This window comes from Lampris incognitus, chromosome 18, assembly GCF_029633865.1.
Source record: "Lampris incognitus isolate fLamInc1 chromosome 18, fLamInc1.hap2, whole genome shotgun sequence".
Classification (NCBI taxonomy): domain Eukaryota; kingdom Metazoa; phylum Chordata; class Actinopteri; order Lampriformes; family Lampridae; genus Lampris; species Lampris incognitus.
In genome coordinates this window covers 38,851,982-38,877,331 of record NC_079228.1, presented here as the reverse complement: position 1 = coordinate 38,877,331, position 25,350 = coordinate 38,851,982, and the positions used below count along the sequence as shown (strand labels likewise).

Genomic DNA, 25,350 nt, shown 5'->3' with positions numbered 1-25,350 from the left:
TGAAATGTATACACACCAATCAAGCTTTGCATATTTACAAAAACATAGGGTAACACTTTAGTATGGGGAACATATTCTAAGTAAAAACACTTAATTACTAGTGAATTAGTAATGATCAAGATGTCACTTTAGTATGGGGAACATATTCTAAGTAAAAACACTTAATTACTAGTGAATTAGTAATGATCAAGATGTCACTTTAGTATGGGGAACATATTCTAAGTAACAAAAACTTAATTACTAGTGAATTAGTAATGATCAAGATGTCACTTTAGTATGGGGAACATATTCTAAGTAAAAACACTTAATTACTAGTGAATTAGTAATGATCAAGATGTCACTTTAGTATGGGGAACATATTCTAAGTAACAAAAACTTAATTACTAGTGAATTAGTAATGATCAAGATGTCACTTTAGTATGGGGAACATATTCTAAGTAACAAAAACTTAATTACTAGTGAATTAGTAATGATCAAGATTTCACTTTAGTATGGGGAACATATTCTAAGTAACAAAAACTTAATTACTAGTGAATTAGTAATGATCAAGATGTCACTTTAGTATGGGGAACATATTCTAAGTAACAAAAACTTAATTACTAGTGAATTAGTAATGATCAAGATGTCACTTTAGTATGGGGAACATATTCTAAGTAACAAAAACTTAATTACTAGTGAATTAGTAATGATCAAGATTTCACTTTAGTATGGGGAACATATTCTAAGTAACAAAACTTAATGTAGAGTAATTTAACACTATGAACACTTGTAGTTTTGTGTGTTGTTATGTAAGAACAGACCACATTCATTAAGTGTTAGTAAGGGAGAATAACTCTTCTTGTGGTACCACCACCTTATAAAGGCCATACTAAGCAAAGCATGTTGAGATGGTACTACTAATAAGCAATACTTCTGAGGTCATAGAGGGACAACTCATAGTTAATGGCTTACAAGGCCATGCAGAATAAGGCATTAATGAGTACCTAATAATGACCAATGAAGAGCCAACATGTTGCTAATTTGCATGCTAATACGCACCTAATTAATGGTGCATATGTTCCCCATACTAAAGTGTTACCAAACATAGATCTCTTTGTCTTTTTATTGTGTTGAATACAACAAAAAGCGTGTAACGGCTCAGCGCGATCTGTACTACATTGTAACCGGTTATTTTAATGGCCAGGTTTGTGTACTTATAATAAAGGTATTTCTAAACACCGCCGTGTCTGCGGCCGTCTGGCGTGGCGTGGGGGCGTGGCGGAGGGGCGTGTCGGGGCGTGGCCTCGACGACTGACGTGCCGGCGGGGGATAAATAGCGACGGCGCTCAAGCTCGGCCCCGCTCTCAAGTCGCTCCCACGAAGACGAGGAAGAGGAAGACGGCAGGAGTCATCGCACGCGGTATTGTCAGTCTTTTATTTGTTATTGTTGTTGTTGTTGTCGTTGTTGTTGTTCATCCGCGCTCCAAGTTGAACCGCCGAGGTGGGAAAAACAAACCAAATTCCCCCAAACCGCGCAGCCTGGCGTGGGCTTTACCCACGCCGGCGGCGTCGTCCCAGACCCGGAGTCCCGGATCCGGGGTCCCGGACCCCGGGTCCGGACGGGGTCCAAACGAGACGCGAACGGGGCGTGTAGCAACACTCTCGGCTTGTTTGGGGTTGCATCACGTCCACCTCGCGCCTTGCGAAAAGCTTCTCCTCCCCAACCGCTTCCGCCTTAGCCGGCTAGCTAGCTAGCTAGCTGTGCTCCTTCTGGCGTCACCTCCCCTGACCGGACCCAGACCCGGACCCGGAGCTCTGTGTGATCTGTCGGGGACGCTCTAAAGAAAGAGGGGTGCGCCCTGCCCTTCCTCGTTCTTTTAGGGTGCTTAGGAGTGTAGGGCACAAAGGTGAAGGGGGGGGGGACTCCAGGAGGGGCGGGGACGCAGGGGTTTGACACTTTGTTGCCATGATGTGAAACATCTTTTGTACGACTTTATTTTGTTCGAGGTGCCATTTTGAATTGTATGACTGATTTTGGTCGTAAGTGTTATATTCATCCGGGCTCCAAATACAAGGGAGCTGTTGAGAGAGAGAGGACGCGTGAGTGTTGGGAGGGTGGGGGCATGTTGGGAGGGTGGGGGCATCTTTTCTTTGTTGGTCAAAGTTAAAATCTGCGGTGTAGTTTGTTGCGTAATAACGTGTGGGGGAAAAAAGGGTGAGGAAGGAATGACACGTTTGTTTCCCTTCTTTCTAGTGAGCACCACTACTACACCACATCAGACAAAATGGTGAAGATCGGAATCAACGGGTGAGTCTTTTTACTTCCTTGTTCAAAAGCCCTTCCTCTCTCTCTCTCTCGCTCTCTTCCTCTCTCGCGCTCTCTCTCTCTCGCTCTCTTCCACTCTCTCTCTCTTCCACTCATGCTTTCTTCCTCTCTCGCTCTCTTGCTCTCTCTTCCACTCTCTTTCTCACGCTCTCTCGCTCTCTTCCACTCTCTCTCTTCCACTCTCGCTCTCTTCCACTCTCTCTCTCGCTCTCTTCCTCTCTCTCTCTCTCTTCCACTCTCTTTCTCACGCTCTCTCGCTCTCTTCCACTCTCTCTCTTCCACTCTCTCGCTCTCTTCCACTCTCTCGCTCTCTTCCACTCTCTCGCTCTCTTCCACTCTCTCTCTCTCGCTCTCTTCCACTCTCTCTCTCTCGCTCTCTTCCACTCGCTCTCGCTCGCTCTCTTCCTCTCTCGCTCGCTCTCTTCCTCTCTCGCTCTCGCTCGCTCTCTTCCACTCTCTCTCTCGCTCTCTTCCTCTCTCGCTCTCTTCCTCTCTCGCTCGCTCTCTTCCACTCTCTCTCTCGCTCTCTTCCGCTCGCTCTCTTCCACTCTCTCTCACGCTCTCTTCCACTCTCTCTCTCGCTCTCTTCCTCTCTCGCTCGCTCTCTTCCACTCTCTCTCACGCTCTCTTCCACTCTCTCTCTCGCTCTCTTCCTCTCTCTCTCGCTCGCTCTCTTCCTCTCTCGCTCTCTTCCTCTCTCGCTCGCTCTCTTCCACTCTCTCTCACGCTCTCTTCCACTCTCTCTCTCGCTCTCTTCCACTCTCTCTCTCTCGCTCTTCCTCTGTTTGTGTTCTCAGAGATGTTGGCATTGATTCAGAGGGTTTTCGCTGTGCTGTATCAAATCTCAGGGCTTTTGTGTTTGGGGTCTTCTCATCAAACAAAAGCCTCGAGGAAGTCGGATGGAGTTACTCGTTGCGAGTTAGCGGAGCAATCCCAAACAGGGTTTTGTATTCCTTCCCCTATGAGCGACGGCAGACACCGGTCAGGATTTTAACCTTGGTAAACAACCAGGCTGTTTTATCCTTCTGCCCGTTATCTAACCCTCGAAGTCTGCATCGTAGCTTCGTGCACACTTCCATACAGTGGATCACCGGTCTGCTTCTTTTGTCAGATGGAGAACGATTATTGTGTCATTTTCTAAATCCAGTTTAAGATCTACAGCCACCACGACGCCATCTTAAGTCCTGAATAAGCTGTCTCGCTGTGTCACTTTGCTGCCACAAGTGGGAAAAACTGGGTTGGCGTTGGACCCGAAACCTTCAAAAACAATGACAACATTTGATGGATTGTTACTTGTGTGGTATTCAGACGGCATGTGTTGGGAAGTGTCCAAGATCTCCCAGTCCTCTTCGTTCCACATCCTGCTCCGTCACTGTGAGACATGGAAGTCATGCGCTCCAGTAACAGGGCGGTTGGAGGAAAGTATTCAGGAGGACTGGGCTGGAGGTGCCCCCGTGGCTCACCTGGTAGAGGAGGTTTATGGTAGAGTAGAGTTATGTGGCTGAGTCCTTACCGCAGCGGCCTGGGTTCGAATCGGGCCCGGGCCCTTTGCTGCATGTCATCCCCTCTCTCCCCCCTGTCTCTCTCTATTATCGGTATCAAGTAAAGGCAGAAAACGCCCAAAAAAAATTTGTCTAATAGTAAAAAAGAATTTTAAAAACCAGGACTGGGCTGCTGGGTCCAGAATCTGGATGGGGGTTTCCTCTTATCTAGCATACAACTGGAGGCTTGGCTTTCAATTCCTAGATTTCCAATATCAAATTTATCAGATTTCTCCATTGTTAAAAAGTGCAGTGATCAGAACCACCACCTCCAATGCAAGCTGTGACAGCCATAGATGTGTGTGTGTATATACATAATAGAGATTTATTCCGCTCCTCATTTGTTGAGCACTCTTACCAACACCATCGATCCTTTCCAGAGGAAAAAAAAACACCCAGAAACCATCAATGATGTTGGAAAGAGTGCTCAACAAATTCAAACACATATATATATATATATACTAGAAGAACCCCGCTACAATGTAGCGGTTTGGTTCTCCACCCGTCTAAATCTCCCTGCTCTTCATCCTGCCAGCTAACCGCCTTCCCCCGACCCCTACACCCCCCCCACTCCAACTCCCTCCCCCCAAATGCTCAGAATCATCTGAAATGCCGATAAAATTGGTTTTTAGCCATTTTTAGAAAATGCATATTTTGCATAATTATGCTAATTGTTATAATTATATTTTAATTTTCTGCTATTTTTCTGGTCCTCTCTGGAACAATACCTACCACCTCCAAAAAAAATGAGGATCATAAGTGCATTTTTGCAAAAATGCATATATTTTGCATCATGCCAAAACATTTCTAAGTCCCAGAAAATTTTTATATAGGTGAAAAAATCAAAGATGCTCAAAATCATCTGAAATGCCGAGAAAGGTGGTTTTTAGCCATTTTTAGAAAAATTCATATTTTGCATATATATGCATAATTATGCATAATTTTAATTTTCTGGGATTTTCCCCCTTACTCTCTGAGACAATACCTACCACCTCCAGGAAGAATTAGGATCATAAGTGCTTTAGTTTTCAGTCCCGCTATCTACACTAACACCGCACACACACTAACACCACACACACACGTTACGAAAATACATGAGTGTATATATATATATATATATCCATCCATTATCCGAACCACTGATGCTGCTCTCAGGGTCACAGGGATGCTGGAGCCTATCCCAGCAGCCACTGGGCAGCAGGCAGGGAGACACCCTGGACAGGCCACCAGGCCATCACAGGGCCCACACACACACACACACACACACACACACACGTGTTATAAAGTATACCACAGTGTTTTTAGACTTGTGAATGCTTTTCCTACCGGCCAGGAAGCCGTCATTCACTCCAGTGTGATGACATTTGACCTGCAGAGATCAGAAACTTGCTTGAGAGAGGAAGTCCGTCTTGGTGAGCACTGACTTGACGTGATTTTCACGTAAAACTTGCGTCGTCGTTCTGGGACGACGCTGATGGGACGTGGGTTGATGTGAGAGGTCTCCGGGACCGTGTGCACGGACATCCTAGATCCGAGTCCTCTGCAGAAGCATTGCGTGCCGTCGTGTAATCAAATCTGGGAGATATTCAATCAAACGTGGATGCTGTGAAAAGGATGGTGGGACTTTTTGCAGCTTTTCCTTTTTTTTTTAAAACGATCTGTTGCTGTTCAGCAGCTGACTCTCAAATCTCATTGTCAGATCACACCCGTCTTAAGCGAGTTAAAATCTCTGCGAGGTGATTTCCGGACCAAACTGGCATGAATGGAAACCAACGGATGCCTGGGAGTTAAAAACTAACCCAAACATCCGAAAGTACAGCTTTAGAAAATGGTCGGGAGTCATTTCAAGTAGGCCTACATGCCATTTGTAGCAAATGTGCTAAAACGTGCGGGGGAAAAAACAAAAACGCCGGCGTGTCCCACCCGGTAAGAAGAGAAGTGGAGAACGGTTTTACTCTGGCAAAGTAAACAGCAGCTCGTTTTAACGGGCGAGGTGCATGTAGCGCACTCCATCGTCTCCTGGTGGTCAATACTGTCTGACAGGCTGCACACGACATCCAGCCAGACCTGCCCGTTCTCTTAAGTATTTATAGAGCAGCGGTGTTGTGCTGATGTCTGTCCTCCCATCGCCCACCACACCCCCCTCCATCTCCATCACTCCTCAGCTGTCGCATGCCTTTATGCTCCCCTCGTCTATTTTTACCCCCGCCTAACCTTTTTAAAGTTCAAAGAAGGCCCGACAAACCCGCGTCATCATCAGGCAGCTAAGTGGTCTCATCCACCGCCAAATACGTGTCATGTGACTATGTGTTGTGGACACCACAGGTTCTAGAACAGCATTGTTGTACTCAAATCAGACATCACAATTTTTTTCCCCCTCGCCAATTGCCCCACTCTTCCGAGCCGTCCCGGTCTCTGCTCCACCCCCCTCTGCTGATCCGGGGAGGGCTGCAGACTACCACATGCCTCCTCCCATACATGTGGAGTCACCAGCCGCTTCTTTTCACCTGACAGTGAGGAGTTTCACCGGGGGGATGTAGCGTGAGGGAGGATCACGCTGTCCCCCCCCCCCCCCCGAACAGGCACCCTGACCGACCAGAGGAGGCGCTAGTGCAGTGACTAGGACACATACCCACAGACACGGCTAATTGTGTCTGTATGGATGCCCGACCAAGCCGGAGGTAACACGGGGATTCGAACCGGCGAGCCCCGTGTCGGTAGGCAACAAACCGCCACGCCACCTGGCCGCCCCCCAGATAGCACAGTATTTTTGAGTAATTCTATCAGTAAAATGTTTGATATGACTGTTGGTGCTCTCATAAGCTATTTAAACAAGAAAATGTTGAGAAATAGTCAAGAGTGCAAAAAACTCATACTCGAGTAAAAGTACTACTACTCAACCGATAATCGACTTGAGTACAAGTAAAAGTATTGATGAAGGAATGACTCAAGTCGGAGTAAATCAGTTTCTGAGTGGGAAAACCGAGTAATTACTTCGAGTTACTTTTGCTGTTTTCTCGATGGAAATGTTCTCTCGCTGGCGTAGCGGCACGCTGGACAGACGCCGTATGAACGGACCACATTTATTTACGCCGTGTAACGCCCCTTTCCCACCACACGGTAGCGCCTCAACTCGACTGACTCGCCCTTTTTCATTTTCCGTCACTGGGAAGTACCGGCATTTCGGTAACCGTTACCGCCGCTCTGGTACCGCCTTTGTCGAGGCTCCGAAAAACCCGGAGCGGGTACCAAACTCACTGCAGACCTCTGACTGGTCCTGGTAATGGACAACGACACAGAAGCGAGTCCAGTCCAGTCCAGTTGAGCCGGTTCCGTGTAGTGTAAAAGGGGCATAAGTCTCCAAAACCACCCAGCATCACTGCCACATAAGACTTATTTAAGACTGTCTCAACTTCGCTGCTATTAAAAGTTAAGCAGAGTACTACATTGTAAATCAACCCAGTAATAAAAGTCATATAATTGTATTATACTCAAAAGTACCGCTGCTGGGGAAAGTGTACTCGGTGTGTGTGTGTGCTGCTCAGGTTAAACAGTAACTAGTCTTATCAGGGCTCAAGTGGTTCTATTGTGTAGCAACAGGAAGTCGGGTTCTGCCACCTGACAGAGCTGAGCAGGCTGTGATGTGTTCGCTAAAGCTAACGACCAGACGGCTTGTGTTTTCTTTTCTTTGTGTCGTGAAAAAGTTTTCTCATTAAAAGGAAATGAGACGGCTGAGGGCTGCCTCAGTAAAAGCCTCTTTCTTCCCTTAAAGATGCTGGAGACAAATGGCGAGGTGGCGTCTTTGTTTTGGTGGCTCGAAACCTGACTACTGGTTGAAGGGCGCCTGTTTAGATCTGATAAGTCTCAAATATCAGCCCCCACCCTCACGGAGCCGGGGCTCAGATGGGACTCGGCTGGCGTGCTCGGACAGCGTTCGTATCTGATGCGGCAGCACGTGGACGCGGTGCGTTCCGCTGCCCCCACCAGGAACCAGTCCTGTCCATCCGCAGCGGGCGGAGGCGATGCTGGGCTTTTGGATCACTTGTGTGAAGGGACTTGGGTCGCTACATCACCCCACTGCTTTCTGTTTATCTGAATATGCACCTTTCCTTTGAGTCAAAAGGATTTCCTCTCGTCCCTCGCCAGGCGTCCCCTCCCGGATATTAAGGGTGGTGTTTTCAGGGTCACCTTCTGACCAGAGGTTGCCTACAGATGCTGGTGAAATATAAACTGACGCTTGTTGTACTGCTGAGCTTGTTTTGCTCAGTTTGAATTGGGGCATTTTGGCCAAGTGACCAAAATGTACAAGCCACGTCTTGTCTTCTCTCCTTCCTCCTTGGGCGGTGTCCTTGAAGACACGTCTGCCGTCTTTTTCTGCAGACGCTCTCCAGTTCCAGAGCTCAGGCCGTCCGCTCCACCCACTGTGACGGCGGCCATATTAGGTGTAAACACAAGCTTTCGCCTGCCATGCCGACTATTGTTATCTTCAGTGGGAGTTGGCAGGCCTTGTATGGCGTGGGCCCTCAGGTGCTGCAGCGCCACCATCTGGTTGGAATGGGGTACTGCGGTACGGCGCCTCAGAAAGCTGCAAAACTACTGTGAATGGGTGGATTTCGGTGTGGGGAAAACATGCATCATGAGGCGGTGACTTCACAGCCGGCCAGCCATCTTTCCATCCGTCCATCCAGCCATACTCTTTACCTTACCTGTTTTGATTAACCCCGTGGTCCTCAGTCAGGTCCTCAGGTAGTTCGTTACATTCACCTGTTGTTCTGCTTATTCAGCCTCTAGCCGGGGAGGTTTTAAACCTGAACAACGGGTGGATGAACTTACTGGCAGAACAGGACTGTACCACTGGTACCGGAGGACCTGATGGAGGGACACCCACCTGGATGTACCCAGTGAGATGTCTTTTAGGGTGATAAATATCAAACTATGATTTTGAGTCAGTAACTGTCATTCCCCAGCCAGCTTCCAGTATGGGCAATACTTTCAGAGAAAGGCTAATTTAAGTCTTTTCCGGCTGAAATATGCTGTTCTGTATTTAATGTCTTGTGCCTTTTTATGTGAAGCACTTTGAATTGCCTTTGTGTATGAAATGTGCAACACACACACACACACAAACTTGGCCTGCCTTTTATAACACCAGTTTGAGACATTTGCTGTGTATGTATGTGTTTAAAATGTATGTCAGCCCTGGAAAAAGGTCGGTAAACTTGGTCTACAAATAAAAGTGTGTATCTACTCTCCACTACGCTGTGTGTAGCAATATAGTGCACACAAAGTAGTTGCAGACTTGTGCTACTGTACGACCGCATCATGACCGATGATGATTAATCAATCAAACTTTGTATACGTTTCTATTTATTTGTTTAGATTTGGCCGTATCGGTCGTCTGGTGACCCGTGCCGCTGCCATGGGGCGCAAGCTGGAGGTCGTGGCCATCAACGACCCCTTCATTGACCTGGAGTACATGGTGAGCAGGGTCATGCCGCCCAGGGAAGGGGTCATGTTCATTCACGGGGAGACAGAAATAGTTTGGTCATTGTTGTGTTACGTTACACTGACTGAATGTCAGCTAGTCCAAAGCAGCTCGTGTAGCGGTGTGGTTATAACGGGAGCCTTCATTAGGTCTCATGTAAGAGAGGTTAGTCAGCAAAGTCAGGTTTGGGTGAAAATCTCCTTCTTCTCCGTCATGTTAAAATGGAAAGGTGGAGTTCTAGTTGAGGCAAAGCCTCGGAGACGCTAGTCTTGCTGGTTTTCTTGATTCTGTAGCATAACAGCACTTCTCATCACCGGCACTTCACTTGTCGGTTTTATTCATGTTCCACATCTCCTAGGTCTACATGTTCAAATATGACTCCACCCACGGCATGTGGAAACACAGCGAGGTGAAGGCTGAAGGAGGCAAGCTGGTCATCGGCAACATGCGCATCTCCGTTTTCCACGAGTACGTCCTCTGATATCACTTTTTCCCTGTAGAATGGGTGTAGCTTTGGCATCCAGGTGGTGGGATGGTCTGTTATGTTGCCTACCAACACGGGGCTCTCCGGTTCAAATCCCCATGTTACCTCCGGCTTGGTCAGGTGTCCCTACAGACACAATTGGCCGTGTCTGCGGGTGGGAAGCTGGATGTGGGTATGTGTCCTGGTCGCTGCACTAGCGCCTCCTCTGGTCGATCGGGGGGCCTGTTCAGGGGGGAGGGGGTACTGGGGGGAATAGCATGATCCTCCCACGTGCTACGTCCCCCTGGTGAAACTCCTCACTGTCAGGTGAAAAGAAGCGCCTGGCGACTCCACATGTATCGGAGGAGACATGTGGTAGTCTGTAGACCTCCCCAGATCGGCGGAGGGGGTGGAGCAGCAACCGGGACAGCTCAGACAGCGGAGGGGATTGGCCGGGTACAATTGGAGAGAAAAAGGGAGAATAACAAATACTCTTTGGGTCTGACTCATGGCCCGGCCAAAAGGCAGCGGTCAGCTGGTTTCTGAGCTGTGAGGGTTTTGCGGGTGGTACTGGTTTCACATGCACTCTAACCATGTCCCGTGTCTGCTGGGTCGACCAGGAGGGACCCGGCCAACATCAAGTGGGGCGAGTACGGCGTCGACTACGTGGTTGAGTCCACCGGCGTGTTCACCACCATTGAGAAGGCCTCCGTAAGTATGGCGACCACACACCGTTTAGAAAGGTTAACGTGGGACGGCCGGTAGTCTGAAAGCTGATCTCATTGGTCAAAGTTGAACTGAAGTTTAAGTTTCATGTTTGTTTGCACATGACACAATAAAAGCCCTGTAACAGAAATATGCAGGTGAGACTAAACCTCATGGGCCTCAGAAATGTACCGCACCTAAATAAACAACAAGATTCTAATGGATGAAAATGCAAATTGAAACCGAGTTAAATTGCAAAATGAACAAAAAGTAAAAATATGGTGCGTTAAACCCGATACATTATAAATGTATCAAATGTAGTTCCTTTCTATCCTCCAGTATCATGGAAGTACTGAGGAATGTGTACTATGAAAAGTACACCCCGAGTAACTCGTATAGACAGTCAGAATGCACCGGTAGATAATCCTCACTGTCATTACCCAGGTATGGGTTCGTTAATTTTTTTTTTAAAACTTGTCTGTTCCCAGGCTCACCTGAAGGGCGGCGCCAAGAGGGTGATCATCTCCGCCCCCAGTGCGGACGCCCCCATGTTTGTCATGGGCGTCAACCATGACAAGTACAACAACTCCATGAGGGTCGTCAGGTGGGAACAAAAGGCCTATTGACCAACTGTCACACAGCGTTTACCCACATTGCAAAATCAAAACGCCGCTGGTTGTGGCTGAGCGGCACCGTTTCTCCAACACACACACAATGTTGACCCGATGATGACAGACATGGTGGTCCTTGTAGCCAGTCGAGCTCTGCTGTTGTCACAGCGCTCCACATGGCCACAGCAGCACATGGCACGACAGATTATACCTTATGTCAAATTACTTTATCCTGAAGAAAAGTATAATTTTGAGCTCTTGGCTAACATGAACAGTTTTTTTTTTTTTTCAGAATGACTGAGGGCAAATATTTTTCACCTTTTCCACCAATAGATTATAAATGTCAGGTGGCAAGCAAGCAACATTTTATTTATATAGCAGCACTTTTAAAAACATAGTTACAAAGTGCTTCACGCTCAATACACAAAATAAGAATAAATGCATAAAATAAATTGAATAAATATGAAACACGGCATAGGGAGTAAGGGACCAAGCTAAAAACAAAACAAAACAGAGGCAGGGATGATGATCTATAAAAAGGCTTGCCTGAAAAGATGGGTTTTTAGAAGCCGCTTAAAACAGCCCAAAGATTCAGCGAATCTAATGGATTGGGGAAGATTATTCCAGAAGCTTGGGGCTAAAACTGCAAAGGCGCGGTCACCTTTTGTTTTGCAGTTGGGGTGAGGGATGGATAAAAGACGGAGGTTTGAGGATCGGAGTGGTCAGGAAGTGGAATGAGAAGATCAGAAATGTAATGGGGCAAGATTATGCAGTGCTTTAAATGGAATCAATAAGAGCTTCTAGATTATTCTGAATTTTATGGGAAGTCAATGGAGGGATGCAAGAATAGGGGTAATATGGGACCTACAGCTAGTTCTAGTTAGTAGTCTAGCAGCTGCATTCTGAACCAACTGTAGACGATTTAAAGTAGCTTGGTTGAGACCAGAGTAGAGGGAGTTGGCGTAATCTAGATGGGGGGAAATGAAAGTGTGAATTAATGTTTTGATATCCTTAAAAGACTAAATATTTCTGATTTTTGCAATATTTCTTAGCTGAAGAAAACAGGATTGGACAAGCTTTGTAACATGGTGATTGAAAGACATATTCTGGTCAAAGATGATACCAAGATTTTTAGCGGTAGGTTTGATGTTTGAATGAAGTGGACCAATAAACTGATCAACAGCAGTGGCAAAGTTCTCAGGACCAATTAAGAGAACTTCCGTTTTGTAAGGGTTTAGATGGAGGAAATTAAGGGACATCCGGTCTTTGGTGGCAGCGCAGCTAAGCAATTGTGGAGGGAGGACAGTTGATTCAGGTTATTGGGTTTGGCAGCGAAATAGAGCCGAGTGTCATCGGTGTAACGGTGATAGGACATGTCTTGAAAGCGACTTAACAAATGACCCAGAGGAAGCATATATAAAGAGAAGAGGATTGGCCCAAGGACGGACCCCTGAGGGACTCCACGCAGCAGGAGAGCTGACGAGGATATAGTTTATAGTCTTTCAGCAGTATTATAGTTCAATTAAATTTTAATTTTGTGATATACAATTTATAGAAAAAACATTAGTTGGTGAGAATCCTATACAAAACGTTTTTCATAAAATGTCAAGTGATGTAGTGTTGTTGCAATGAGAAAATTGGTTACAAGCTTTTAAAATTTACACCACCCACTTTATCAGTCTGTTTATTTTTATCATGTGTGTTTATGTTTTTATTTTGTGTGTTTTTGTTCTCCATAGTAATGCTTCCTGCACTACCAACTGTCTTGCTCCACTGGCCAAAGTCATCAATGACAACTTCGGCATCGTGGAGGGTCTGATGGTAAAGAACCTGCAGCCCATCTGTCATTAACTGACATTAATATTAAACACTAATTTAACTGCAGCAGGAACTAAATAATGTATTGTAGCTTCTAATACTCTCTGCTTTTCCACTGCTGGGGGACACTTTGTAGAATAGTTCAACCAGCTAGAAGCTTTTTAATGTAAAATATCACCTGTACAGATGACAATATCTGGATATAACATTTATATATGGTGATGTGCAACTAGATGTCTTGTGGGAATGTGGTTCTGGTGATAGAACTTAAATGTTGTCATTCCCTGGTCTTAAAGGCTGCATTACAGTAAAGAGAGACCATTTTCTGAACTTATTCCACTGTTTTAGTGAAATGAACAACGGACGTCTCTACCTGCTTGGTCATCATCATTTACTGCTGTGTACATATCTTATGAAAGCACCAGTAATCCTCCCATAAGTATCAACCGCATCATCAAATATGGACATATTCATATTTGAGATATTGCAATATTTCATTTTGTCAATACAGAAATCACTAGAATAACTTTACATATAAACTTAATTGGTTAAAATGATTATACGCCAAAACAGATGATGAAACTGGACTGACTAACTTGTGCCAAAATCCACCGGCATTTTTGTCTGCATTAAAATTGAGCAAAATGTTGTTTGATGGATGGATGAGCTTTTACAGATTTTTGTTTCTCCATCCTATAAACCTTTTAGTTTCTGCAGTATCATTTTATTGTCCAGTATAATCCTACACATTATAGCTGGTTGACCTATCTGCAACATTAGAAGAAAAAGTCTGCAGTATTTCGTAAGCTTGACGTGACCTCTTCTGCTGTGACGGAGGACGATCGGGTGTTCAGACGTCCTGTTTCATGTGGAAAACCTGAGTAAAAACCCGTCTTGTGGTCTACAGAGTACGGTCCACTCTGTGACTGCCACCCAGAAGACCGTGGACGGTCCCTCCGGTAAGATGTGGCGCGACGGCCGTGGCGCCGCCCAGAACATCATCCCCGCTTCCACCGGCGCCGCCAAGGCCGTGGGCAAAGTCATCCCTGAGCTGAACGGGTACGTTTTTTAATTTTACTCCCATTTTATCCACAAACGGGCAGGACAGAAATCTGTGGACGGTCCTGAACCCGAGTTCACTCACTTCCTGCTGAGCTGCTCCCCATAGTCCCTGTTAATGAGCCAAGTCACACTGATACTGAATGTGATTACTGTGTAGTACTGCTGCTGCTACGACTTCATATAGTACTACTACCTGATTACTATGTAGTAAATGTACTACCATTACTTCATGTATTATTACTATATAAAATGTACTGCTACTCCATGTAGTACTGATATGATTAATATGTAGAAAATGTACTACTTTTACTTCCTGTAGTAGTACTACTATATGATTACCATATAGCAAATTTACTACCACTTCATGTAGTACTGCCATGATATGATTGCTATTTAGTAATACTATGTATGTACTATATGTACTACTACAGGAACTACATATAGTCCAACTATGCTATGATTAAGATGTTACAAATGCACTACTGTTATTACAAAGTCGTATAGTACTAGTATTACTGTATAGCAAATACATTACTGCTTCCTCATAGAGTAGCACCACTATATCATTACAATGTAATAAATGTACTATGACCACTACTTCATATAGTACTGCTATGATAGTAGTATATGAAGTAACAGTAGTACATTTGCAACCCTGTACTCGTATGATTTGATCTGCTAGTTTCTGACTCGTGTAAAACTGCTGTGGTTTAAAGTATCTGTTAAATGACTGAATGTGGGGTGTCCGGGTAGCGTGGCGGTCTATTCCGTTGCGTGCCAACACAGGGATCGCCAGTTCGAATCCCCACGTTACCTTAAGCTTGGTCGGGTGTCCCCTACAGACACAATTGGCTGTGTCTGCGGATGGGAAGCCGCATGTGGGTATGTGTCCTAGTCGCTGCACCTGGTGAAACTCCTCACTGTCAGGTGAAAAGAAGTGGCTGGTGACTCCACATGTATGGGAGGAGGCATGTGGTAGTCTGCAGCCCTCCCCGGATCAGCAGAGGAGGTGGAGCAGCGACCGGGACAACTCGGAAGAGCAGGGTAGTTGGCTGGGTACAATTGGGGAGAAAAACAAAAAACAGCTTAGTCGACGTTCTGTTCAGGTTTTTCTTTCTCTGCTGATGTACATGAGGGTCATGGAGGTGCTTGAAAGGTGAATAACTGACCCTGGTGTTAGTTAGGTAGTTATCTAAAGGTGAATAACTGACCCTGGTGTTAGTTAGGTAGTTATTTAAAGGTGAATAACTGACCCTGGTGTTAGTTAGGTAGTTATTTAAAGGTGAATAACTGACCCTGGTGTTAGTTAGGCAGTTATTTAAAGGTGAATAACTGACCCTGGTGTTAGTTATGTAGTTATTTAAAGGTGAATAACTGACCTTGGTGTTAGTTAGGTAGTTATTTAAAGGTGAATAACTGACCCTGGTGTTAGTTAGGTAGTTATTTAAAGGTGAATAACTGACCCTGGTGTTAGTTAGGTAGTTATTTAAAGGTGAATAGCTGACCCTGGTGTTAGTTATGGAGTTATTTAAAGGTGAATAACTGACCCTGGTGTTAGTTAGGTAGTTATTTAAAGGTGAATAGCTGACCCTGGTGTTAGTTAGGTAGTTATTTAAAGGTGAATAACTGACCCTGGTGTTAGTTAGGTAGTTATTTAAAGGTGAATAGCTGACCCTGGTGTTAGTTAGGCAGTTATTTAAAGGTGAATAGCTGACCCTGGTGTTAGTTAGGTAGTTATTTAAAGGTGAATAGCTGACCCTGGTGTTAGTTAGGTAGTTATTTAAAGGTGAATAACTGACCCTGGTGTTAGTTAGGTAGTTATTTAAAGGTGAATTACTGACCCTGGTGTTAGTTAGGTAGTTATTTAAAGGTGAATAACTGACCCTGGTGTTAGTTAGGTAGTTATTTAAAGGTGAATTACTGACCCTGGTGTTAGTTAGGTAGTTATTTAAAGGTGAATAACTGACCCTGGTGTTAGTTAGGTAGTTATTTAAAGGTGAATAACTGGCCCTGGTGTTAGTTAGGTAGTTATTTAAAGGTGAATAACTGGCCCTGGTGTTAGTTAGGTAGTTATTTAAAGGTGAATAACTGACCCTGGTGTTAGTTATGTAGTTATTTAAAGGTGAATAACTGACCCTGGGTTTAGTTAGGTAGTTATTTAAAGGTGAATAACTGACCCTGGTGTTAGTTAGGTAGTTATTTAAAGGTGAATAACTGACCCTGGTGTTAGTTAGGTAGTTATTTAAAGGTGAATAACTGACCCTGGTGTTAGTTAGGTAGTTATTTAAAGGTTGAATAACTGACCCTGGTGTTAGTTAAGCAGTTATTTAAAGGTGAATAACTGACCCTGGTGTTAGTTAGGCAGTTATTTAAAGGTGAATAACTGACCCTGGTGTTAGTTAGGCAGTTATTTAAAGGTGAATAACTGACCCTGGTGTTAGTTAGCTAGTTATTTAAAGGTGAATAACTGACCCTGGTGTTAGTTAGGTAGTTATTTAAAGGTGAATAACTGACCCTGGTGTTAGTTAGGTAGTTATTTAAAGGTGAATAACTGGCCCTGGTGTTAGTTAGGTAGTTATTTAAAGGTGAATAACTGACCCTGGTGTTAGTTAGGTAGTTATTTAAAGGTGAATAACTGGCCCTGGTGTTAGTTAGGTAGTTATTTAAAGGTGAATTACTGACCCTGGTGTTAGTTAGGTAGTTATTTAAAGGTGAATAACTGACCCTGGTGTTAGTTAGGTAGTTATTTAAAGGTGAATAACTGACCCTGGGTTTAGTTAGGTAGTTATTTAAAGGTGAATAACTGACCCTGGTGTTAGTTAGGTAGTTATTTAAAGGTGAATAACTGGCCCTGGTGTTAGTTAGGTAGTTATTTAAAGGTGAATAACTGGCCCTGGTGTTAGTTAGGTAGTTATTTAAAGGTGAATTACTGACCCTGGTGTTAGTTATGTAGTTATTTAAAGGTGAATAACTGACCCTGGTGTTAGTTAGGTAGTTATTTAAAGGTGAATAACTGGCCCTGGTGTTAGTTAGGTAGTTATTTAAAGGTGAATAACTGGCCCTGGTGTTAGTTATGTAGTTATTTAAAGGTGAATAACTGACCCTGGTGTTAGTTATGTAGTTATTTAAAGGTGAATAACTGACCCTGGGTTTAGTTAGGTAGTTATTTAAAGGTGAATAACTGACCCTGGTGTTAGTTAGGTAGTTATTTAAAGGTGAATAACTGACCCTGGTGTTAGTTAGGTAGTTATTTAAAGGTGAATAACTGACCCTGGTGTTAGTTAGGTAGTTATTTAAAGGTGAATAACTGACCCTGGTGTTAGTTAAGCAGTTATTTAAAGGTGAATAACTGACCCTGGTGTTAGTTAGGCAGTTATTTAAAGGTGAATAGCTGACCCTGGTGTTAGTTAGGCAGTTATTTAAAGGTGAATAGCTGACCCTGGTGTTAGTTAGGTAGTTATTTAAAGGTGAATAACTGACCCTGGTGTTAGTTAGGCAGTTATTTAAAGGTGAATAACTGACCCTGGTGTTAGTTATGTAGTTATCTAAAGGTGAATAACTGACCCTGGTGTTAGTTATGTAGTTATTTAAAGGTGAATAGCTGACCCTGGTGTTAGTTAGGTAGTTATTTAAAGGTGAATAACTGACCCTGGTGTTAGTTAGGTAGTTATTTAAAGGTGAATTACTGACCCTGGTGTTAGTTAGGTAGTTATTTAAAGGTGAATAACTGACCCTGGTGTTAGTTAGGTAGTTATTTAAAGGTGAATTACTGACCCTGGTGTTAGTTAGGTAGTTATTTAAAGGTGAATAACTGACCCTGGTGTTAGTTAGGTAGTTATTTAAAGGTGAATAACTGGCCCTGGTGTTAGTTAGGTAGTTATTTAAAGGTGAATAACTGGCCCTGGTGTTAGTTATGTAGTTATTTAAAGGTGAATAACTGACCCTGGGTTTAGTTAGGTAGTTATTTAAAGGTGAATAACTGACCCTGGTGTTAGTTAGGTAGTTATTTAAAGGTGAATAACTGACCCTGGTGTTAGTTAGGTAGTTATTTAAAGGTGAATAACTGACCCTGGTGTTAGTTAGGTAGTTATTTAAAGGTGAATAACTGACCCTGGTGTTAGTTAAGCAGTTATTTAAAGGTGAATAACTGACCCTGGTGTTAGTTAGGCAGTTATTTAAAGGTGAATAACTGACCCTGGTGTTAGTTAGGCAGTTATTTAAAGGTGAATAACTGACCCTGGTGTTAGTTAGGCAGTTATTTAAAGGTGAATAACTGACCCTGGTGTTAGTTAGCTAGTTATTTAAAGGTGAATAACTGACCCTGGTGTTAGTTAGGTAGTTATTTAAAGGTGAATAACTGGCCCTGGTGTTAGTTAGGTAGTTATTTAAAGGTGAATAACTGGCCCTGGTGTTAGTTAGGTCGTTATTTAAAGGTGAATAACTGACCCTGGTGTTAGTTAGGTAGTTATTTAAAGATGAATAACTGACCCTGGTGTTAGTTAGGTAGTTATTTAAAGGTGAATAACTGACCCTGGGTTTAGTTAGGTAGTTATTTAAAGGTGAATAACTGACCCTGGTGTTAGTTAGGTAGTTATTTAAAGGTGAATAACTGGCCCTGGTGTTAGTTAGGTAGTTATTTAAAGGTGAATAACTGGCCCTGGTGTTAGTTAGGTAGTTATTTAAAGGTGAATAACTGACCCTGGTGTTAGTTAGGTAGTTATTTAAAGGTGAATAACTGACCCTGGTGTTAGTTAGGTAGTTATTTAAAGGTGAATAACTGACCCTGGTGTTAGTTAGGTAGTTATTTAAAGGTGAATAACTGACCCTGGTGTTAGTTAGGTCGTTATTTAAAGGTGAATAACTGACCCTGGTGTTAGTTAGGCGTTATTTAAAGGTGAATAACTGACCCTGGTGTTAGTTAGGTAGTTATTTAAAGGTGAATAACTGACATGGATTTGTTTGTTTTGGATGAAACCACAGCAAACTGACCGGCATGGCCTTCCGTGTCCCCACCCCGAACGTCTCCGTGGTTGACCTGACCGTCCGTCTGGAGAAACCCGTAAGTCTCCGACTGCAGCGGCCTTCACCGCCGTGACCCTATGAAGGCTTACGGCACTTAATCACACTTTTTCTGTGGTTAAACTCACAAAGTGTTCTTGTGACGAATACAAGATGGCTGTTTTCTTTTCCTACATGACTCCTTTAACATTTTAAAACGGAGTAACAGCCATCGCTTTTAAATAAATAATGGAAGAAGGGATTTATTTTGAGGCTGGCCAGTATCTAGTCCGGTTTTATTGTTCACTGTTAAGTTTTTCCTCAATGTGTAACACTTGTGTTAAGACATCGAAAAACACAAGGGCCTTGACACGATGTTCTTAAAGTGGTTATTTGTAAAAAAAAAAGGAAAAAAAAAAGAGGTCCATATTAGAAAATGTCATTTGATGCTTTTTCCCGCTGGCATTGTTTGAGCAACAGCACTTTGTAATTTCTCCTGAACGCTAGTCTTCATAGTGCTGACAGGATCCACCGTTCTCGCCAAGTAGTCAAACGTGATGGGTGTCCGGGTAGCGTGGCGGACTAATCCGTTGCCTACCAACAAGGGGATCGCCGGTTTGAATCCCCGTGTCACCTCCGGTTTGGTTGGGCGTCCCTTCAGACACAATTGGCCATGTCTGTGGGTAGGAAAGCCGGATGTGGGTATGTCCTGGTCGCTGCACTAGCACCTCCTGTGGTCGGGCGGGGTGCCTGCTCAGGGGGGAATAGCGTAATCCTATCATGCGCTATGTCCCCCTGGTGAAACTCCTCACTGTCAGGTGAAAAGAAGCACCTGGTGACTCCACATGTATGGGAGGAGGCATGTGGTAGTCTGCAGCCCTCCCCTGGATCAGCAGAGGGGGTGGAGCAGCGACCGGGACGGCTCGGGAGAGTGGGGTAATTGGCCGGATACAATTGGGGAGAAAAGGGTGGAGGGGGGGGACCCACCAAAAAGAAAAAGTGACGGTGCCCACACAGGAAATGTGTGTGTGCCACATTTCAAGGAGGAAGGTGTGTGTTGGATGCGGAAGAGAACGCCAGCTGCTGAAGTACAAAGCTAAACATCATCCACCGTCTGGTATGGACCGATATGCTGTTCAGCGTTACTGTCAAGTCCTCCGTCTCCAAAACACCAACCTTGCCGGTGTTGCACCAGAATCTGTGAGCTGCACGTGAACCTTTCTACACGTTCAGGATCACATCCGCGGTCTGAAAACCAACTGTTCTGACCGCCGGATGACACAAATCCACCAAACCCCAAGAAAGGGGAGATAACCACTTTAAAAAAAAAAACACGCAGAAGAGTCTCCTCCTACAGCTTCTACCTACCTAGGAGCACCGCCTGAAACCTGAACAGTCCTGCTTGTCAACAGCCTCTCTAACATCGGTGTACATTATTGTGTTATCCAGATGCTGGTGTACCCCCCCCCCCCCAAAAAAGCTGTAGTTTGTGTTTATAAAGCGGTGTCACATTACTCCACTGACAGCAGCACAAACGTCTTCCCTGTTTCTGTGATGATGATGATGATGATGATGGGGTTTTTACTCTCTTCCTCCAGGCGAAGTACGAGGACATCAAGAGGGTCATGAGGGCTGCCTCCGAGGGACCCATGAAGGGGATTCTGGGATACACAGAGGACCAGGTGAAAGCAATGCGTATATGTTGAGATGCTGAAGCAGCATGGTGTTAGACTTCCTCAAGTGTCGGGGTCAATTAAGTCGCCTTCTCGGTGACGACACACACAACCTGTTCATGTTGACGGTGTAGGATCTAAACTGAACCACTAGATGGCAACAGATCCCTGAATCATTACATACCCAACATGTTGAACGCCTCACTGTGTCGGCCTGCCTCGTCCAAAAATGTAATCATGTGGAGAATGCAGGTCAGATGGGGACTGTGGGGCTCGTAGTACGGTACCAGGACACAAGCTCGGTGCCTCCTGGACCAATCAGGAAGTGGCATTAACGACCCCGTGTGTCTGTTTTGTTGCTGCAGGTGGTTTCCACAGACTTCAACACCGACAGCCGCTCCTCCATCTTCGATGCTGGTGCGGGCATCGCACTCAATGACCGCTTTGTCAAACTGGTTTCATGGTGAGCGGTTTGTGTACACGCCGTTTGCGTAACGCCCTTTAGTTTCTGTTTTCATGGCCGACTTGATATTCTACACCATTACTGTATTTATAAAAGCCTCTTAAGTTTATAGCAATACGACAATGGATCATGAAGCTAATCAATAATCAGACTCTCAGCAGTTTAAGGATATTCCTTTGAGGGGCGTCGGGGTAGTGTGGCGGTCTATTCCGTTGCCTACCGACACGGAGCTCGCCGGGTCGAATCCCCGTGTCACCTCCGGCTTGGTCGGGCTGGTGACTCCACATGTATGGGAGGAGGCATGTGGTAGTCTGCAGCCCTCCCCGGATCAGCAGAGACCGGGACGGCTCAGAAGAGTGGATTAAATGGCCAGAAACAATTGGGGGGGGGGGGGGTATTCCTTTGCCCACAAAGCTCCATCTCCCCCCTGCCCTACATGAGTGTGCGTGGGGTTGTTTCCTTGCCTCTGTAGATTCCAAAAAAAACAGAGGCTCTGTAACTGTAGTTTCCTCTGGGGTTTGTTTTTTTTTGGGGGGGGGGTTCTTTAAAAATGCCGATGTGAGAAAAAAGTTAATGTTGCTGCCCTGGACAAAGCACTGCTTTTGAAAAGATGCCATATAAATTAAGTTGAAAGATTTTGGGCATCATGGTGAGAAATTTTCAAGTGCCAACCCCTTCCTCCTCCCTCCTAACCTCTCTTCTCCTCTCCTCTCCTCTCCACGTCTTCCTTTCCGTCCAGGTACGACAACGAGTTTGGCTACAGCAACCGTGTGTGTGACCTGATGGTGCACATGGCCTCCAAGGAGTAAGAGCCTCCTGGTGTCTCGCCCTTCTTTTCCCATCATTCCACCTTTCTTGGACATGCAACGGGACCCACTTCCATCCATCCATCCATCCATGCACTTTGGCGTCATGCCCATCCTATTGCACAAACTAGTTTAAAACCCCCTTTTTAATGCTAAAAAGACATCGCCACGCTTCCTTTCCGGTGGTGAGGTTTGGACTAGTTGTGTTTTCATGGCCTTTGTCCAGAGGTCCGAGCTGTGTCGTGCTGTAATGCTGTAGTTCTAACTGCTGCTTTCACTCCACCCTGTAATAAAAAACCTCCATTTGTGGACGTCGTCTCTTCTGTCTTTCATTTGGCGAAGCGGCGGCGCACCCGAGCGCATTCTGCAAACACGTACTCCTTCACACGGTCACCACTTGTGCAGAAAAGAAAGGGAGAAGGCACAAAATACTTCACTGGTTCTCAATCAGGTCCTCGTTCACCAGCAGCGTTACAGGGGGTTATGGGTACGACTTGTTGGGCCATGTGAGTGCTTACTGGATAGGACTGATTTTAAAGATGCGATGAGAAGAGCTGCAAGAAATCTGCACCAGACTGATTTAAATGGACTCCTGAGTGTATTCAAACGTTTAAACACGTACATTTATAATAAGCGTCACACATGTGATGTTGTTTTTAAATGCAAAAAACTGTTTAACAGCACAGAACACAACACAGAAAACTGCAAAAATGTGTAAAAGGGGGGAAAAAACAAACGCACAGCTTGCAGGAGTGGGCGGTGCCCGTGCTTCCAGAGGATGCGAGGTTTCATTTTGGGGCACAGCTTATGAATTTTACTGCACCATCAAACCCAAAACCTGTGCAGCATTTCCCTCCTCGGGGCCCTGCTCGCTGTGCGGTTCTGCCCGTTAAGGCTTCTTTGGGCGGCAGCCTGGAGCCGGGCTCTGCAGAACACGCCTTTTAAGCCAAGAAGTGACGTGTTCGCTGCAGTGGAACGAGGGGACCTGGGAGGCAGGCGGGCAACTCCTCCTTAACAGGTGGAGTTGGGTCTTCACAACACAACCGCGTCTGTACCAGCCTGGCCATCGAGAGGACGTGATTCGGTGAATGAGTCCAAACCACTCAAATAACGTGCCAAAAAGAAACCTGCTTGAGATCAGAAGTAAAAGTGTTGTGCTCAGTCTGTGTCTGCAGCCTCCGCCCTTCCTGTAGGGTGGCGTTGTGAAATATCAAGCGTGTGTGATGTCTCAGTGCAACCCCACATTCCTATCTGAGGCCTACGGGCTGGGTTCGGGGTCTGTCCTCAGGAGTGCGGGATCGCTAACCTGAGACCAATTAAATTGGCACAAGCTGATCACCCTCATATTACGATCCATGTATTTGGCTGGCGGTGTAGGGACAGGGGTGGGCGCTCGGTGAGGGTGCAGCCTCCTATAGGCGCTCCCTCATTGCGCTGCATCGCCTCGCTGACTCCGCTGCGCCTCTACTCCAGGCTCCGCTGCGCTTCTACTCCAGGCTCCGTTGCGCGTCTACTCCAGGCTCCGCTGCGCCTCTACTCCAGTCTGTGCTGCGCTTCTACTCCAGGCTCCGCTGCGCCTCTACTACAGGCTCCGCTGCGCCTCTACTCCAGGCTCCGCTGCGCCTCTACTCCAGTCTGTGCTGCGCTTCTACTCCAGGCTCCGCTGCGCCTCTACTCCAGGCTCCGCTGCGCCTCTACTCCAGGCTCCGCTGCGCTTCTACTCCAGGCTCCGCTGCGCCTCTACTCCAGGCTCCGTTGCGCGTCTACTCCAGGCTCCGCTGCGCCTCTACTCCAGTCTGTGCTGCGCTTCTACTCCAGGCTCCGTTGCGCCTCTAATCCAGGCTGTGCTGCGCCTCTACTCCAGTCTGTGCTGCGCCTCTACTCCAGTCTGTGCTGCGCTTCTACTCCAGGCTCCGTTGCGCCTCTAATCCAGGCTCCGCTGCGCCTCTACTCCAGTCTGTGCTGCGCCTCTACTCCAGGCTGTGCTGCGCCTCTACTACAGGCTGTGCTGCGCCTCTACTCCAGGCTCCGCTGCGCCTCTACTACAGTCTGTGCTGCGCCTCTACTCCAGGCTGTGCTGCGCCTCTACTCCAGTCTGTGCTGCGCCTCTACTCCAGGCTGTGCTGCGCCTCTACTCTAGGCTGTGCTGCGCTTCTACTCCAGGCTCCGCTGCGCCTCTACTCCAGTCTGTACGGTATCTGACCGCCGCAGTCATTCCCGTGTTTCTGCACCGCGACGTGCACGCGCAGCAGCAGCCGGGTCGGACTCCTGCGATGCCAAAGTTTCCGCACGCTGCTTGCTTATTTCCGTCTCTGCCGCCGGATCTCCTTTAGTTCTGCAGCACTTTTAGTTCGACCGGTCGCTTGACGGCCCAGCACGCGTCCTTCCCCTGCGACCTGCCGCCATCGACACCGCGGAACGGCGACGTTTCCATCGGGGAGGAGGGGGGGGGGACATAAAGACAGAGGCGGCTTTCGACCCCTTGACAGCACAGGAACGACCAATCTGCCCGGACGTCAACTGTCAGGATAAACAAACACGTCCGAGTTCATGCCGGATCTCGACCACTTCAGGTTTTCCTACTCCAGAATGAATCCGCTACTGGGAGAGAGCGCCTTGCTGGCCCAGCAGCAGCAGCACCACATGCCGGGTCAGGTGGAGCCCGCGGCACCGGGCCTGGACCCAGAGCCGGGCCATGTCCTGGGCGACTACGCCGGGCTCGGGTTCGGGTTCGGCGCGGACGGGATGCCCGGGCTCGCGCACCTCCACCTGAACCAGCCGCTCCACCGCGCTCCGCCGGCGGCCATGGCGCTGCGCAACGACCTGGGCTCCAACATCAGCGTCCTCAAGACGCTGAACCTGCGGTTCCGCTGCTTCCTGGCCAAGGTCCACGAACTGGAGCGGCGCAACAAGGCGCTGGAGAAACAACTGCAGCAGGCCCTGGACAGCAACGAGGAGCACGGCGGCGAGAAGAGCCACCTCAGAAAGCCGCTGACCAAAGAGGTCGCGGTGCAGACCGGTTTCGTTGGGCCGATCCCAGTAAGGCCCTGCCTCGTCCCGCTCCAAAACGCAAACAATAACAACAACCCGGCCTACCTGCCCGGAGACCTGCTGTCTCCGACCATAAACCCGCCCGGGACACTGGACTCCGACGGCACCAAATATTTCATCGACAACAGTTTCAACCCGACGATCTCCACCGACTCCAATTCCAACCTCACCGCCTCCATCCAGACCTATAGTCCGGCTCTGAGTCCGCTGGCAGAGCCGTCCAGAACCATCAACAACATCAACGAGAGATACGTCAGCTGCGGGACCGGGACGTCCAGCACCAACCAGCCGCCTCCCCGGTTCCTCCCCGGGACCATCTGGTCCTACAGCCACAGCCGCCGGCTCGGTGCCGGGATGGAGGCGCGCGTAACG

General features: G+C 46.6%; 2 protein-coding genes across 3 annotated transcripts in view; both read left to right on the top strand.

Moving 5' to 3' along the window:
* Window positions 1-1,301: 1,301 nt before the first annotated feature.
* LOC130128901 (glyceraldehyde-3-phosphate dehydrogenase-like) lies at window positions 1,302-22,238 on the top strand. 2 transcript variants are annotated; one of them, XM_056298677.1, is made up of 12 exons: window positions 1,302-1,399; window positions 2,234-2,287; window positions 9,223-9,322; window positions 9,687-9,796; window positions 10,412-10,502; window positions 10,985-11,100; window positions 12,847-12,928; window positions 13,833-13,984; window positions 18,968-19,046; window positions 20,584-20,667; window positions 21,024-21,121; window positions 21,861-22,238. In XM_056298677.1, the coding sequence occupies exons 2-12, from the start codon at window positions 2,265-2,267 to the stop codon at window positions 21,928-21,930; spliced, it is 1,005 nt and encodes a 334-aa protein (XP_056154652.1). In that variant the 5' UTR covers window positions 1,302-1,399; window positions 2,234-2,264; the 3' UTR covers window positions 21,931-22,238. The 2 variants fall into 2 exon arrangements, with proteins under 2 accessions (XP_056154652.1, XP_056154653.1); XM_056298678.1 differs by having other exon boundaries at window positions 1,320-1,404.
* A 2,239-nt stretch (window positions 22,239-24,477) lies between these two features.
* The window catches only part of LOC130128452 (non-homologous end joining factor IFFO1-like), a 31,199-nt gene continuing 30,326 nt past the window's right edge, over window positions 24,478-25,350 (top strand). The window contains exon 1 of the mRNA XM_056298060.1: window positions 24,478-25,350. This exon is cut by the window's right edge and continues 128 nt beyond it. Within this exon, the coding sequence (XP_056154035.1) occupies window positions 24,478-25,350 (873 nt within the window).

Bases quoted from the DNA above. Each gene is read 5' to 3' on its own strand.
- LOC130128901 (XM_056298677.1), top strand. From the start codon at position 2,265: ATGGTGAAGATCGGAATCAACGG. The intron at 12,929-13,832 runs GTAAAGAACCTG...TGTGGTCTACAG, and splicing joins GCATCGTGGAGGGTCTGATG to AGTACGGTCCACTCTGTGAC. The intron at 19,047-20,583 runs GTAAGTCTCCGA...CTCTTCCTCCAG, and splicing joins CCGTCCGTCTGGAGAAACCC to GCGAAGTACGAGGACATCAA.